Raw genomic sequence first — 16806 nt, forward strand, 5'->3', positions numbered from 1 at the left:
TCCTTATCATTGTTTCAACTTACATCAGGGGGAGTTAGAGTTTGGACACCACGTGGTGTTATAATAAAGGGATTGGAATTTCTCTCAGAGCAAGAGTGCTATTACGGACATATTCGGGACATTGTTATCTTAAGAGAAACCTAGGCTTTGTGCATGGTTTCCTATTTCAAGTTATTTATCACTTGTTTTATATAATTATTTAATAATGATAGCAATTTAACAAGATATTATATAAATATATTTATATATATACTGTTTTTCTATTTGTTTTTTAATAGTTAGTTAGACTAAGATATGTTTCACCCTGCATTTTGACGTTAGTTTAACATTTAAAACGTTTTAATTAAGTTGTTGCATGTTAGACTACACTGCATGCAAATTTTGAATAATACATACTTGTTTAAGTTGCAGTTTCTGCGAAGACTAAACTAACAGTGCGCACAGGTACAAAGGGCAGGTAACAGAAAAAGTGTCTCAATATGGGCGACAACCCTGACTTTGATGATGAAGAAATTAAAGAAGAGAAAATGTGTCTGGATCTGGGTAAAACGAACCCTTCCAAATCCGTGGACTTGGAGGAACAAATCGAATGCACGAGCATCCCGAATGTGAACAAGGACAATACAACTACTACGCATTTATACAAAAGGAGATGGGTGATGGTGTTCCTTTTCAGCTCTTATTCCCTGTGCAACGCATTTCAATGGATCCAATACGGAATAATTAACAATATTTTTATGAAATTCTACCATGTGGACTCTTTTGCCATCGACTGGATGTCAATGATCTATATGTTGACATATATTCCCTTTATATGGCCTGTATCCTGGCTTTTGGACAAAAAGGGACTGCGGCTCATAGCATTGATGGCTACCGCCATTAATTGCCTTGGGACATGGATCAAGGTGGCCAGCGTCAAGCAAAACCTATTTTGGGTGACCATGCTTGGACAATTCGCAGGCTCCCTATCACAGGTATTCATCCTTGGGATGCCTTCCCGCCTAGCATCGGTTTGGTTTGGCTCTGAAGAGGTGTCCACCGCCTGTTCCATCGGCGTATTTGGGAATCAGGTCAGTTTATTCCACATCACGCAAATGTACCCCATTAAGTGAAATCTGTGGCGATTTATGATTCATTATTTATTTTGATTTTAATTCGCAACAAATATTGATTTGTTGATCCAAAAAGAGTGCCCATAAACGGCAATGCCGTTTGCGACAATTGGAGAGACATTACGCATTACGCACATGGGTAACCCGATTACTATATATGATGTTTTCAAAAAGGTTGGTCTTGGACAGTTTATTTAACTGACGTTTATAGATTTGAGATCTTAGATAGTTAATATGAAATAGGTCGACAGTATGGCATGACCAATGGCTATCAAGAGATTATCCTTACTAGTTGTGGTATTTTAGATTCAGAAGTTGTTTTGATGATACATTGAAAATGGTTAAAGAAGTTAGGGTATAGCCTAGAGCAATTCATATGCATTCAGAAATGGAGATACTGTAATTCTGGAATGGACACCTTTTGGCGAGGATGCATCCTCTTTTAATAAATGTCTGACACAGTGGTCAACATCTGCAACTGAGTATGTACAGCATCTGAAACTGAGTATGTACAACCTCTCTTACTGGACGAAATTTCTCTTCTTTTCTCCCTCAAAATGCCCCATTATTAATCAAATTCGGGATTGGGTAGTCGACCCCTAAATGCAATAGGTAATGTGTATGATTAGACCACTGGAATAGGCCTGTATTCAGTATCCAGCTATGTTGAAGCCAAGCCACGAATTGGAGGCCAGTTGGGATTTACAATGTTGGGATTTATTATAATCCTTAATAATCAATTTATGTTCAGGCACGTCTATTATAATCCCCAATAATCAATTTATTAAAAATAATGGTCAAATTACCTCTGAGCATGGGGTTGACCATTAATAAACAAACCAGGACACGTGTCTGAGTGATTGTCCTCCATTTATCAGCCCTTGGATGCACAATTTCCACACCACTGATATAGCCAAATGAAAATATATTCAGAGATCAGATTTAGTGCGATTTGATGAGATGCGCTGCATAGTATTCTCGTTTAGAGCTTGATATTGCTGGTCCTTTTATAGATGAATTAATCCAGCCGTATAGTGAGTTACATGCATAGTGACAAGCATGTCCTAAAAACTGAATTGAGATGATTTTCTTTGGCGGTTTCACATGGCAAGGAGGAGCACTGCTCCAACAAAGTAGCTTTCCAATTTCCAAGCAATATCAGTTTTAGTCAGCCTTTTTGCTGGATTACCTCATTTCAGAGCTCACTTTTGTATGGAATATTTTTTTCTTCTGACTAGCCTACTTTGTTCTGACTAAAGTAGCCCTTTGTGATTAAGTGTTTGAGATCATGAAAATGAAATACTGAACATGCTGTTTGAGCTTAGTTACTTAGCCAGTAAAGCTTTGAACTCGGATTAACATTTTTGTAGTATTTTTTTTAGGTGTGTGTGTGTGTAGTGCATTGAGCAGGATGAGAAGTTTTTTCTCCTGGAAAGTCAACTCTACATCTCGCCAACCCCCTCCCTGCAAACCTATCCAAAAAGACTCCTTGGGATGTAGCTTTTTCTGTAAGGATGATCTCTTTGAATATGTACACTTCGTACAAAAAACTCCACTCTCAAATTTGAAATGTATCTAGATTGAAACTGAAATTAAAGGTTATACCCTAATGCTAACTTGAATATTGCAACATACAAATACGAAACTCACACCACAGGAAAATGATTTTTTTTCTCAAATTGCAGCATGTTTAAATATGTCATCACCAGTAGCCTAACTATCAAATATACAACATTGAGCATCTCTATAGCTGAATGATGCACAATCATTTTCAGAAGGATTTCTGTTATGTTTCTAACATAACTCGATGGACCTTTCACGATTGGCGAGGTTTCGTGAGAATTCTGTCACGACAGCAATTTATGGAAATGAAAGAAAAACAGATAAAAAATAGAAAAATATAAAGACGAGTAAGGGGGAAATTACGTGGTACAATTCGGCGATCTTTTGCTATTACGGTGTATGCATCTGTACAGTAGGCTACATTTAATCACGCACTTAATGCATTGATCAAGGTATACTAAATCATCGCTCTTTAAATAAGTATTTATGTAATGTAAAAAATAAAATAAAAATATAAGTGTGTCCTCCTATATAATATAAATGTTTTTGTTTTTTGATATCCAATTGGTAGTTAGTCTTTTCCCATCGCTGCAACTCACATATGGATTTGGGAGAGGCGAAGGTCTAGAGCCATGCGTCCTCGGAAACACTACCCTGCCAAACTGCACTGCTTCTTCACACAATGCACAGAAGCCAGCCACACCAACGTGTCGGAGGAAACACCGTACAACTGGCGACTGAAGTCAGCTTGCAAGCGCCCAACCCGCCACAGATGGGACAAGAACATCCCGGTCAGCCAAACCCTCCCCTAACCCGGACGACGCTGGGCAAATTTTGCGCCGCCTCATTGGTCTCCCGGTCACGACACGGGATCGTACCCGAGTCTCTAGTGACACCTCAAGCGCTGCAGCGCAGTGCCTTTGACCGCCCCTCTACTGTTTATATGGAAATCAACAAAAATATTTTATGAAATAAATACTTTTTGTTCAAATGGAAATATAGGCATAGATTTATATTAATTTGATGTAATACCGTAAATATGTCAATGGCTAGATTATATCGAAAGAGACTTAAAATACACTTTGCAAAATATGACCTATATGACCTATAAGTCCTATTTCAAATGGCAGAAAGGAACGATTTTTCTTAAGCTTAATAGTAGCACTACTTTAAGAACAATCTTTAAATGACCTATTTGGAATGCATTTGTAGTTTTGGTTTCAGTTTACATAAAGATGATGCTGTTAGTGGGGCTTGCTTTGTTCATTCCTGGTCCACTAAATGTTTGCATTCAGCAGGGGTGTAGGACTTGGGGACCTGGGAAACACTCTTCATGCACTTTGATACCGGTGACTTTTTCGTAGAACGTTAGGGGAATTTATGCAGTAGGTTAGGAGAATTCACGTAGTAGGTTCTGATAATTCATGTAGCAGGTTAGGAGAATTCACGTAACAGGTTAAGAGGTTAAGGTTAGGAAAAGGGTTAGGGTTAGCAACAGTGGTGGTTGGTGATATTTAAGATGAGGGAGGACAATATTATTTAAAAAAATTATGAGCATGGCCTTATTTCTATTACAGCTTATTGGATGACTATAATTCATATTCCATTCACCCAGATCAATGTAGCATCGATAGCTTTAGGCTACAACATGATACTCAAATTTTCCTATACCCATCATGAAGTTGCTACAACCTAGCCTACGAATGACAGTTTACAACACATGTGCACAGGTCGAGAGAAAAGGTGACAGTGACACATTCAATATCGCCTTGCATACTCTTGCCTGTATCTAGCTGATCTAGGGTGTATCTAGTGATCAACAGTTGCAAACAAGAGTTTCTATTAGACAAATTCAGGTATGTTTATGCCTGTTTGCTTCCGTTTAAGATAAGTGTTTCAACAGAATGAATACACCACTGATCACACGCAAACACAGTTCACATTCATAGCAGCGACATACAAACCGCATGATCACTTTGCTCGTATAATTCCTTCTCGCATCTACGTGCTCTCCTCCTCTCACCTTTTTCCTTCGCTTGTGGACTTCAGTGCACAACACGTCATCTTTCTGTGACCAGGCTTAAAAAACATTTCCAAGCCAAACCTTCATATCATAACTGCTACACACAGTCTAAATCATTGTCACCATATTAGCTAATGTCATAGTCAACATAGCTAGTAGAACTAACGAGTTAGTAAACCACCTACACTCATGCAGTACAGTGTACAGTCAGCAAGCAGTTACACCGGCGGGCCCCAATGGGAATAAATGAATAAAATCAAAAGCTTACCTTGACTTGGAACAGTGTTGGATAGCCATCGCCAGCTAACTAACATAGCATCCCTCTCTGTTTGAGCTGGGTGTTTGATTAGGCTAAACTAGCTAACTGCATTATTGTGGCAGGTAGCCTAGCAGTTAGAGTGTTGGGCCAGTAGCTGAAACATTGCTGGTTCAAATCCCAGAGCTGACAAGGGGAATACATCTATCAATGTGCCCTTGAGCAAGGTACTTAACCATAATTGCTCCTGTCAGTCGCTCTGGATAAGAGTGTCTGCTAAATTACTGAAATGTAATTAGCTAGTTAAGTATAAAAACAATTTTTTTTAGCTCTCTCTTGCTTCTCCACACATTTTAAATAAATTAATTTGTTCTAAACTGTTAAACTATTGTCTTTCTCTTTGAGTCAACTACTCACTACATTTTATGCACTGCAGTGCTAGCTATCTGTAGCGTATGCTTTCAGTATTATATTAATTCTCTGATCTTTTGATTGGGTGGACAACATGTCAGTTCATGCTGCAAGAGCTCTGATGGGTTGGAGGACGTCCTCCAGGTGTTGTCATACTTACTGTGTAAGTCTATGGAAGGGAGTGAGAACTAAGAGCCTCCTAGGTTTTGTATTGAAGTCAATGTACTCAGATGACGGAAACTAGTTGTCCTCTGGCTACACCATGGTGATACGCTACACAGTGCTGTTGAGGCTACTGTAGACCTTCATTGCAAAACAGTGTGTTTAGTTCTCCTGAGTGGCTCAGCGGTCTAAGGTACTGCATCTCAGTGTTAGAGGCATCACTACAGACCCTGGTTTTATCACAACCGGCAATGATTGGGAGTCCCATAGGGCAGCTCACAATTGGCCCAGCGTTGTCCAGGTTGGGGGAAGGTTTGACTGGGGTAGGCCGTCATTGTAGAATAAGAATCTGTTCTTAACTTCATTTTTTTTTAAATAAATTATTTGGTGACATTACTATTTTTAGTATAGTTTAATATAAAAAGGATAACTTTTTTAATGTTTCACTGTTTTTATTTTTATGAAATTCACTGATTAGGATGGTCCTCCTCTTCCTCCTCTGAGGAGCCTCCACTGGTTAGCAAAAATACTCCCCTAACCTGCTAAGAAAATCACTTTGTATTGAGGTGGAGTGAAAAAAGTGTGTCCCTGTAGGACATAGCAGAGACTGTAGGGGCAGTATACCATTGTAATTTCCCACTGTGCAGCGTGGTCAGGAGGAATGGACGTGGGAGGACATTCTGAATGGTAAAGGATCCTGGACGTGGGAGGAGATCCTGGCTGGGAGGGATCGCCTCCCATGGGAGCAGATGGAGGCAGCAAGGAGGGAGCAACTATACAAGGGGTCACGGCTAGCACGGAAGCCCGAGAGGCAGCTCTCCCCCCCAAAATTTGGGGGGCACATGGGGAGATTGGCGGAGTCAGGGTTTAGACCTGAGCCAACTCCCCGTGCTTACCGTGGGGAGCATGTGACCGGTCGGGCACCGTGTTATGCGGTGATGCGCACCATGTCTCCAGTGCTCAGTCACAGCCCGGTGCACTATATTCCAGCTCCCCGCATTGGCTGGGCTAGAGTGGGCATCTAGCCAGGACGGATGGTGCCGGCTCAGCGCTCCTGGCCTCCAGTGCGTCTCCCCAGTCCGGTGAAACCTGTTCCGGCTCCACGTACGAAGCCTCCAGTGATGATCCATGGCCCGAAGCCTCCAGTGTCACGCTCTGATCTTAGAGAGCCTTTTATTTCTCGTTTTTTGGTTAGGTCAGGGTGTGATTAGGGTGGGCATTCTAGGTTTTCTGTTTCTATGTTTTCTATTTCTTTGTTGTTTTTTCCATGTGTTGTTCCCAATCAGAGGCAGCTGTCTATCGTTGTCTCTGATATGTATAAGTTGGTAATTTCCGTTTGGGTTTTGTGGGGAGTTATTTTCTGTTTAGCTGTTTTGTTTGCCTGACAGAACTGTGCGCTTTCGTTTTTCTACTTTGTTATTTTGTTGAGGTGTTCAGCTTTATTAATAATCATGAACGCCTACCACACTGCACATTGGTCTCCTTCTTCAACCCACGAGAGTCGTTAAAAACCTTTCTTAGTAAACCAAGTACCCACAGACTTTCTTCCTCCGTTCTAAGGGATGGTTCATTCATTTTAGAGAAGTAGAGGCGTACTTATGTTTTGAACCACAACATGCTGCTTCCTGGTATTGGGTTGGTCCTGTCTATTCTTATGGGTAATCGCTCCTTTGCACTGGACTCTTGTCCCTCATGGCGTGTGTATGTCATGTGGTAGAGAAAGACAGGTAAATAACAAAATGTTAACTTGTCACAGATACAGACCGCCCACAAAGGAGGTACCTCTGTTCCTCTCTTAGCTGTTAAATGCTTCAAAGGGCAGAGGTAGAAGGCAGAAGGAGCATTAGCTTGCAGCGAGAATTATAACACGACTGGGTGGATGGCAATGCAAAGGCTAATAAGGCTGGGGCAGATGCGTCCACTGGTCTGATGTGGGAGAACCTGCAGGAACCTGCCGAACTGACACTTCTAATGTGCCCAGTACTTCCCACTTACTAAGTCTGTGGGAAATCAAAGTAACATCATTTACTAAGTGTATGAATACTGACAATTATTTATTTTTTAAACCTTTATTTAACTAGGCAAGTCAGTTAAAAACAAATTCATATTTACAATGACGGCCTACCAGGGAACAGTTGATTAACTGCCTTGTTCAGGGGCAGAATGACAGATTTTTACCTTGTCAGCTCAGGGATTCGAGCCAGCAACCTTTCAGATACTGGCCTAATGCTCTAACCACTGGGCTACCTGCCGCCCCGAACTGATGTGATACTTACAGCTTAGTCTACATTCAAAGTAGTCAGACAAATCTTTGTTTTTGATCTCCTGTTTCATATCCCACATACAGTGTTTTAACCCTGTCTGCTCTGTGGTTTTTAAATGTGAAACATTTAAGATAATAATTGTTACATAAAGAAAGAAAATATGTGGCCATATGATAAATAGTGAACCTAGGATTACAGGAGCGATGTGATGACAGCTACATTTGGTAAAGAATCCTCCTGTACATGGTCCATATTAGTTAAGCAAACACCATACATATTGGAGACTCGTCTCCTACTTGTAAATCAGGTCGTTTAATTTGACATCTTCTTCGCAACAGATTCATCTGAGGGTCGTTATGGAAATGTAACATATAGCAGGAGTTTCAATAAAACCTCTCACTTTTGGAAAGGGAGAACGGAAGGAGGCCCTATGAACAAGTGATACGACTCTAACTACAGTTGAAGTCAGGCTGATGATTTTTATAGTATTGTTAAAATGATTTCTGTTACGTTTGTGTGTGGTTTGTTCTTCTAGCCTGGGGGATGGCGTGTGACTTCTACTACTCGAAGCGTCTGGTTTCGAGCTCTTATGACTTAGGTAAATTAACTGTACAGCAATAAGATTATAACCTTGAGAATGCTGTCTTCATGGCAAGCGTTACTTGAAGTTCAAGTTAGTAGGTGATGTTGTGAAGGGCGTGTGTGATTATTTGTTTTCAACAGGACCTTAGGATAGTGCAGTTCAAACATATTATGACAGAAGACATAGTCAGACTGATTTGCACAAATGCAACAACAGGCGATATCAAAATGTTCCGCGTCACTACAGTCACGGGTTTGATCCCAGGCTGTGTCGCAGCCAGCCACGTCCGTGAGACCCATGAGGCGGCACACAATTGGACAAGCGATAAAAAGGAAATACAAATACATTTACCTGTGGGCCGGATTTGGCCCGCTGCCCACCTAATGGGGAACCCTGCACTAGAACTATCTCTCAGCACATTCTAAGTTGCTTTGACAATTCTTGTGGTCATGCAGATACAGTATCTGTAGGTGACCCAGAATACCTTTTGGCTCTGGGTACTCTATGTAACCCTTGGGGAAAGCCTTGGATATGGATAGTGTTGACCAGCCTGAAGCCCCTGTCATCATTCATGGGAAGTTTAATGGTCTGACACATACTATGGAGTACCACACAAATGCCCTCCAACCTCTGAAGTCAAACAGTTAATTTTTCTTTCAATAGAGTCTCACGCAGTCAGAGCTTACTGTAAATACTTCATACCGTTCATTGTTAAGCATGTTTATTGTTCTTTGACTCAATCCCACCTTCAGTTCCTTTGCTTTTATGTAGATCAAAGACCATTTTGTTTTGTTCTTAATATTAACAATGACCTATTTTTCGCATAGTTATTTTAACCTCTGGCTCTGATACCCCTCCTACTGCTTTAAAGTTTGACATTATTTTCATTCAAACTAACGTTTCATGTAGAAGCTGATAGAATCAGGACTTCTATTTAAGTGATAATGCCGGAGCAGCCAGTGTTTGGAGGATATATTGGCACGTGTTCATTATTCATACTATTTCATCCTTCCACAAGATGTAGTACCGACACAAATCTAGGGTTGCTAGAGACACGAGCAGAGTCGTTCAGTCTTTTTGTTCTGTTGTGTCATGCCTAAGAACAGCCCGTATGACAAAACATTTATTTTTACTGCTCTAATTATGTTGGTAACCAGTTTATAATAGCAACAAGGCCCGTTGGGGGTTTGTGATATATTTCCAATATACCACGGCTAAAGGCTGTGTCCAGGCACTCTGCACTGCGTCGTGCATAAGAACAGCCATTAGCCGTGGTATATTTGCCATATACATCACCCCTTCGGGCCTTCTTGCTTAAACATAGCGTGGAAATTGAATGGTATTTCAGAAGTTGTTTTGAAAAGGTTGATTTGAGGAACATGTTAAAAAGTCTATTGTACTGCATTAAGATGGACTGGTACCAACCTTTTCTTTTAGAAAGTATGAAATCTATGAAATGTATATTCTTGAACCAAATGATGGGGATTGAACAAAGATCACACTTCAGTTATTCTGTTGTAGGAATGCTGAACTTTAAAATGCTCCTGTGAGTCTGTTACTAAGCTATCCCTCAGGTAAGTTCATCTAAGTTATAGTGATGTAGTGGTGAACAACGTCAACACCAGTATTGACATTTTGTGCAGTGAATTCCCTAGAGGGTAGTTGCAGGGTAAGAGTGTCCCCAGCAACCATGAGGAAGCAGCATGCTGGGAAGGTGATGGGGAGATGTCACACTCTGGTCCTCCTTCGAGGAGCATGCCTCTGTCATCTCTTGACCTTGTCTCACTTTCACCTTTCCCCTAGAGTCATGGGACCCTGTCTGATGTCCTTTCTGGAATGTTGAGGCTCTAGGAAGATGAGGACATGGGCACATGTGGTATTCAAATTTGGAAAGTTTAGTAACCCCTCAATGTCCAAAAACTACTACAATTGTTGCCAGACAGTGGGGAGAGGGGGAATATAGGCCAGTTGACAAGGGATTGTGAAAGACGCAAAGACACTTTATCCTAATTTCTGGACTACCAAGAAATATGGCCCTGCCATTAAAATATGGCCCTGACATTAACTTTACGACATGCCACACTCTCTTTTCTGTACTTTGTATGCACTCATGTCAACACATAATCAAGCATGCGTTTCTGCCATAGCTGATTTATTTACTGTCACTCTAACAACTATCAAGCAGTATAGCCATATAGGACTGTTGAAACATTTCATGCTTTACTTAACGTTATAGTTTGTTTATATGTTTCCCCTTAATAGCATTGCTTTGTATGTGTGTGGAGGTGTGATGGCAGGAGTCATTGACTGATCGTGTATTTTTGTCTCCCTCACTTACAGATGGGCATTGCCATTGGCTTTCTGGTGCCGCCCATCCTCGTGCCAAATGTTGATGATATGGACGATCTGGCATACCACATCAGCATCATGTTCTACATCACTGCTGGAATGGCCACCGTGATCTTCATCCTCGTAGTCTTCAGTAAGTCTTGAGGGAAAATGGCCATTCTAATACATACAGAATGGCCTATGGATAACACACAGAGCTGGTCAGTAGTTACTCCTTCCTAAACTCATTCCCATTATAACATATAACTCTTCCAATCATTATGAGCCTTAGGTGTTGAATTCATTATAATGCCAGTATGAGGTGTTGAATACATTACATTTTAATGTCAGTATTTCCTTTCCCCTGGCATTGTCTATGTACCAACAACTCATAATAAACTCTTGGTAGACGACAAACGGAGCCATGGCCCATAAACTTGTGACCTTGTTTTCGACTTGTATCAGTGTAAGACCATTTTTAAACGGGGACAATGAGAGCTCTGCTGTGGAAGTTTGAATATGATTACATTGCAGCATTGCATCTCCGGGGCTCATCATTGGGTCTGCAATTCTGTAGTCCTGGATGTCTACTTGTTTCTGGCAGTCATGTTCTCCTGGCAGTGTTGGTGGATAGTTCAGCATTCTCAGGGATTAGTGCATATTGAGATGTGCTCTGAACAGACCAGTCAATGTCTATTCATTCACTTGCTGTGGATACCACATGGCTGCAATCACTGTAATTGACTGTGGTTTGACGACCTCGTTGAACTGCCTTTGAAAGTATTTTTCTTTCAACACACAGACCAGGTCATCCCATTTCTGTTTTGGGGCCTCCCATGTTTTGTTGAAGGAGTCACATTGGGCAAGTTTAGACATGGAACCTGGCCTTAGAAGAAGAACTGGAGTTATGGTGGGAGGCAGTGGGCAGATAAAGGCCTGGCCAGCAACATTGTTGCACTTAGGGGATAGGATGCATATTTTATTTATATCCTATCTTTGGGCTATAGTTATTGGATTTCTCAGTCAGATGAGGTTTGCTGCTGAGTGGTTGATCCCACCTCAAACTGCTACTATATATCCCTTGTGAATCTGTATTTAAAAAAATATATATTCTGAGAATGAAACTGATACACACTGTCTGTAAGTCTTTAAACAAACAGGAACCTGTTTCTCAAAGGCCCTGAGATCAACCAATGTTTGATGTCAGTTATTATCAATTGTGGCTTTATAAAGATGTGTTTAAACAAACAGGCAATATAGGTTGCAGTGTACTGATGTGGTGCTGTACTGTATGTGTCACTCATCTGTGGTTATGACTGTGAGCTGGATGCTGTAAGATATCTGATGTCTATTGAAGCTCTCTGTTAGCTTGGTGCTGTAAGATATCTGATGTCTATTGAAGCTCTCTGTTAGCTTGGTGCTGTAAGATATCTGATGTCTATTGAAGCCCTCTGTTAGCTTGGTGCTGTAAGATATCTGATGTCTATTGAAGCCCTCTGTTAGCTTGGTGCTGTAAGATATCTGATGTCTATTGAAGCCCTCTGTTAGCTTGGTGCTGTAAGATATCTGATGTCTATTGAAGCCCTCTGTTAGCTTGGTGCTGTAAGATATCTGATGTCTATTGAAGCTCTCTGTTAGCTTGGTGCTGTAAGATATCTGATGTCTATTGAAGCCCTCTATTAGCTTGGTGCTGTACGATATCTGATGTCTATTGAAGCCCTCTGTTAGCTTGGTGCTGTAAGATATCTGATGCCTGTTGAAGACCTCTGTTAGCTTGGTGCTGAAAGATATCCAGGATTTGGAAGGTTACTTTCTAAATGTAATCAATTACAGTTACTTACAGAGAGAGAACAAGAGAATGCATGGGATGGCCATTGGCCAAGCTTTCACTATTTTGTTGCTATCACCTGTCCAAAATTGTAATCATTAAGGTAATTAGCCAAACTCAGTTATGTAATCGGATTACTTTAAATTATTTTGGATTTGTTACGGATAATTTCCTCCTCTTCCTCTGAAGAGGAGGTGTAGCAGGGATCGGACCAAAATGCAGTGTGGTTATCTTCATACATCTTTAATAAAGATAATGGCGATACAATACAAAAACGTACCGTGAAAAACCTAAACAGCCTTATCTGGTGCAAACAAACACAGAGACAGGAACAATCACCCACGAAACACTCAAAGAATATGGCTGCCTAAATATGGTTCCCCATCAGAGACAACAATAAACATTTGCCTCTGATTGAGAACCACTCTAGGCAACCATAGACTTACCCAGACAACTATACTACACCACAATCCCATAACCTACAAAAACCCCAAGACAAAACACACCACATAAATAACCCATGTCATACCCTGGCCTGACCAAAATAATAAAGAAAACACAAAATACTAAGACCAGGGCGTGACAGGATTACTTTCCCCTTAAGAGGCATTAGAAGAAGACCAAAATAACCAATCAAATACATTTGGTGTGTCATCATAGTGGTCTCTGACTTGTGGTCAGACTCGCTCAGGTGGAACAAACTTAAACTTGTGTTATTTTCCCCCCCCAATGATACATTCAATGTCATTGAGAAAACAGAAAGGTGTCATAGTGTTATGGTGCGTGAATGAGGACCCAAAAGCGAATTAACAAAACAGAGTTACTTTAATGACGAAACACACGTAGGCTCAGATGGACAGGCAGATTCCGACAGGACAGGACAAGGTTAGATGAACAGGCAGATTCCGACAGGACAGGACAAGGTTGCAGCAAACACGACGATAGTCTGGTTCAGGCATGAGTAACACAAACGAGAATCCGACAAAGACAGGAACAAAAACAGAGAGAGATATAGAGGACTAATCAGAGGGAAAAAGGGAACAGGTGGGAAAAGGGGTGACGAGGTAGTTAGGAGGAGACAAGGAACAGCTGGGGGAAAGAGGGGGAGAAAAGGTAACCTAATAACGACCAGCAGAGGGAGACAGGGTGAAGGGAAAGGACAGAAACAAGACACAACATGACAATACATGACAGTACCCCCCCACTCACCGAGCGCCTCCTGGCGCACTCGAGGAGGAAACCTGGCGGCAACGGAGGAAATCATCGATCAGCGCACGGTCCAGCACGTCCCGAGAGGGAACCCAACTCCTCTCCTCAGGACCGTACCCCTCCCAATCTACTAGGTACTGATGACCACGGCCCCGAGGACGCATGTCCAAAATCCTACGGACCCTGTAGATGGGTGCGCCCTCGACAAGGATGGGGGGGGGGGGGGAAGACGAGCGGGGGCGCGAAGAACGGGCTTGACACAGGAGACATGGAAGACCGGGTGGACGCGACGAAGATATCGCGGAAGAAGAAGTCGAACTGCGACAGGATTGATGATCTGGGAAATACGGAACGGACCAATGAACCGCGGGGTCAACTTGCGAGAAGCGGTCTTAAGGGGAAGGTTCTGAGTGGAGAGCCAAACTCTCTGACCGCGACAATATCTAGGACTCTTAGTTCTATGCTTATTAGCAGCCCTCACAGTCTGCGCCCTATAACGGCAAAGTGCAGACCTGACCCTCTTCCAGGTGCGCTCGCAACGTTGGACAAAAGCCTGAGCGGAGGGAACGCTGGACTCGGCGAACTGAGATGAGAACAGCGGAGGCTGGTACCCGAGGCTACTCTGAAAAGGAGATAGCCCGGTCGCAGACGAAGGAAGCGAGTTGTGGGCGTATTCTGCCCAGGGGAGCTGTTCTGACCAAGACGCAGGGTTGCGAAAAGAAAGACTGCGTAAGATGCGACCAATAGTCTGATTGGCCCGTTCTGCTTGACCGTTAGACTGGGGGTGAAAGCCGGAAGAGAGACTGACGGAAGCCCCAATCAAACGGCAAAACTCCCTCCAAAATTGAGACGTGAATTGCGGACCTCTGTCCGAAACGACGTCTGACGGAAGGCCATGAATTCTGAAAACATTCTCGATGATGATTTGTGCCGTCTCTTTAGCAGAAGGAAGCTTAGCAAGGGGAATAAAATGAGCCGCCTTAGAGAACCTGTCGACAACCGTAAGAATAACAGTCTTCCCCGCTGACGAAGGCAGTCCGGTGACAAAATCTAAGGCGATGTGAGACCACGGTCGAGAGGGAATGGGAAGCGGCCTGAGACGGCCGGCAGGAGGGGAGTTACTGGACTTAGTCTGCGCGCAGACCGAACAAGCAGCCACGAAGCGACGCGTGTCATGCTCCCGGGTGGGCCACCAAAAACGCTGGCGAATGGAAGCAAGCGTACCCCGAACGCCAGGGTGGCCGGCTAACTTGGCAGAGTGAGCCCACTGAAGAACGGCCAGACGAGTAGGAACGGGAACGAAAAGAAGGTTCCTGGGACAAGCGCGCGGCGACGGAGTTTGAGTGAGTGCTTGCTTTACCTGCCTCTCAATTCCCCAGACAGTCAACCCGACAACACGCCCCTCAGGGAGAATCCCCTCGGGGTCAGTGGAGGCTACTGAAGAACTGAAGAGACGAGATAAAGCATCAGGCTTGGTGTTCTTAGAGCCCGGACGATAAGAAATCACGAACTCGAAACGAGCGAAAAACAGCGCCCAGCGCGCCTGACGCGCATTAAGTCGTTTGGCAGAACGGATGTACTCAAGGTTCCTATGGTCAGTCCAAACGACAAAAGGAACGGTCGCCCCCTCCAACCACTGTCGCCATTCGCCTAGGGCTAAGCGGATGGCGAGCAGTTCGCGGTTTCCCACATCATAGTTACGTTCCGACGGCGACAGGCGATGAGAAAAATACGCGCAAGGGTGGACCTTGTCGTCAGAGAGGGAGCGCTGAGAAAGAATGGCTCCCACGCCCACCTCTGACGCGTCAACCTCGACCACGAACTGTCTAGAGACGTCAGGTGTAACAAGGATAGGAGCGGATGTAAAACGATTCTTGAGGAGATCAAAAGCTCCCTGGGCGGAAACGGACCACTTAAAGCACGTCTTGACAGAAGTAAGGGCTGTGAGAGGAGCTGCCACCTGACCGAAATTACGGATGAAACGACGATAGAAGTTCGCGAAGCCGAGAAAGCGCTGCAGCTCGACGCGTGACTTAGGGACGGGCCAATCAATGACAGCCTGGACTTTAGCGGGATCCATCTTAATGCCTTCAGCGGAAATAACAGAACCGAGAAATGTGACGGAGGAGGCATGAAAAGTGCACTTCTCAGCCTTCACAAAAAGACAATTCTCTAAAAGGCGCTGGAGGACACGTCGAACGTGCTGAACATGAATCTGGAGTGACGGTGAAAAAATCAGGATATCGTCAAGGTAAACGAAAACAAAGATGTTCAGCATGTCTCTCAGGACATCATTGACTAATGCCTGAAAGACAGCTGGAGCGTTAGCGAGGCCGAAAGGAAGAACCCGGTATTCAAAGTGCCCTAACGGAGTGTTAAACGCCGTCTTCCACTCGTCCCCCTCCCTGATGCGTACGAGATGGTAAGCGTTACGAAGGTCCAACTTAGTGAAAAACCTGGCTCCCTGCAGGATCTCGAAGGCTGAAGACATAAGAGGAAGCGGATAACGATTCTTCACTGTTATGTCATTCAGCCCTCGATAATCTATGCAGGGGCGCAGGGACCCGTCCTTCTTCTTAACAAAAAAAAAACCCCGCTCCGGCGGGAGAGGAGGAGGGGACTATGGTACCGGCGGCAAGAGCTACAGACAAATAATCTTCGAGAGCCTTACGTTCGGGAGCCGACAGAGAGTATAGTCTACCCCGGGGGGGAGTGGTTCCCGGAAGGAGATCAATACTACAATCATACGACCGGTGTGGAGGAAGAGAGGTGGCCCTGGACCGACTGAACACCGTGCGCAGATCGTGATATTCCTCCGGCACCCCTGTCAAATCACCAGGCTCCTCCTGTGAAGAAGAGACAGAGGAAACAGGAGGGATAGCAGACATTAAACATTTCACATGACAAGAGACGTTCCAGGAGAGGATAGAATTACTAGACCAATTAATAGAAGGATTATGACAAACTAGCCAGGGATGGCCCAAAACAACAGGTGTAAAAGGTGAACGAAAAATTAAAAAAGAAATGGTTTCGCTATGATTACCAGAGACAGTGAGGGTTAAAGGTA

The 16806-nt window shown here is 43.3% G+C and overlaps 1 protein-coding gene across 2 annotated transcripts in view; it reads left to right on the plus strand.

The window, feature by feature from the left end:
• Nucleotides 1-335: 335 nt before the first annotated feature.
• LOC139375217 (FLVCR choline and putative heme transporter 2a) overlaps nt 336-16806 on the plus strand; it is a 30299-nt gene continuing 13828 nt past the window's right edge. For both annotated transcript variants that reach the window (XM_071116807.1, XM_071116808.1), the window contains exons 1-2: nt 336-1070; nt 10715-10856. In XM_071116807.1, coding sequence (XP_070972908.1) covers nt 480-1070; nt 10715-10856 — 733 coding nt within the window. In that variant the 5' untranslated portion in view covers nt 336-479. The remainder of the gene's footprint in view (nt 1071-10714; nt 10857-16806) is intronic.

This window comes from Oncorhynchus clarkii, chromosome 19 (assembly GCF_045791955.1).
Source record: "Oncorhynchus clarkii lewisi isolate Uvic-CL-2024 chromosome 19, UVic_Ocla_1.0, whole genome shotgun sequence".
NCBI classification, from domain to species: Eukaryota; Metazoa; Chordata; class Actinopteri; order Salmoniformes; family Salmonidae; genus Oncorhynchus; species Oncorhynchus clarkii.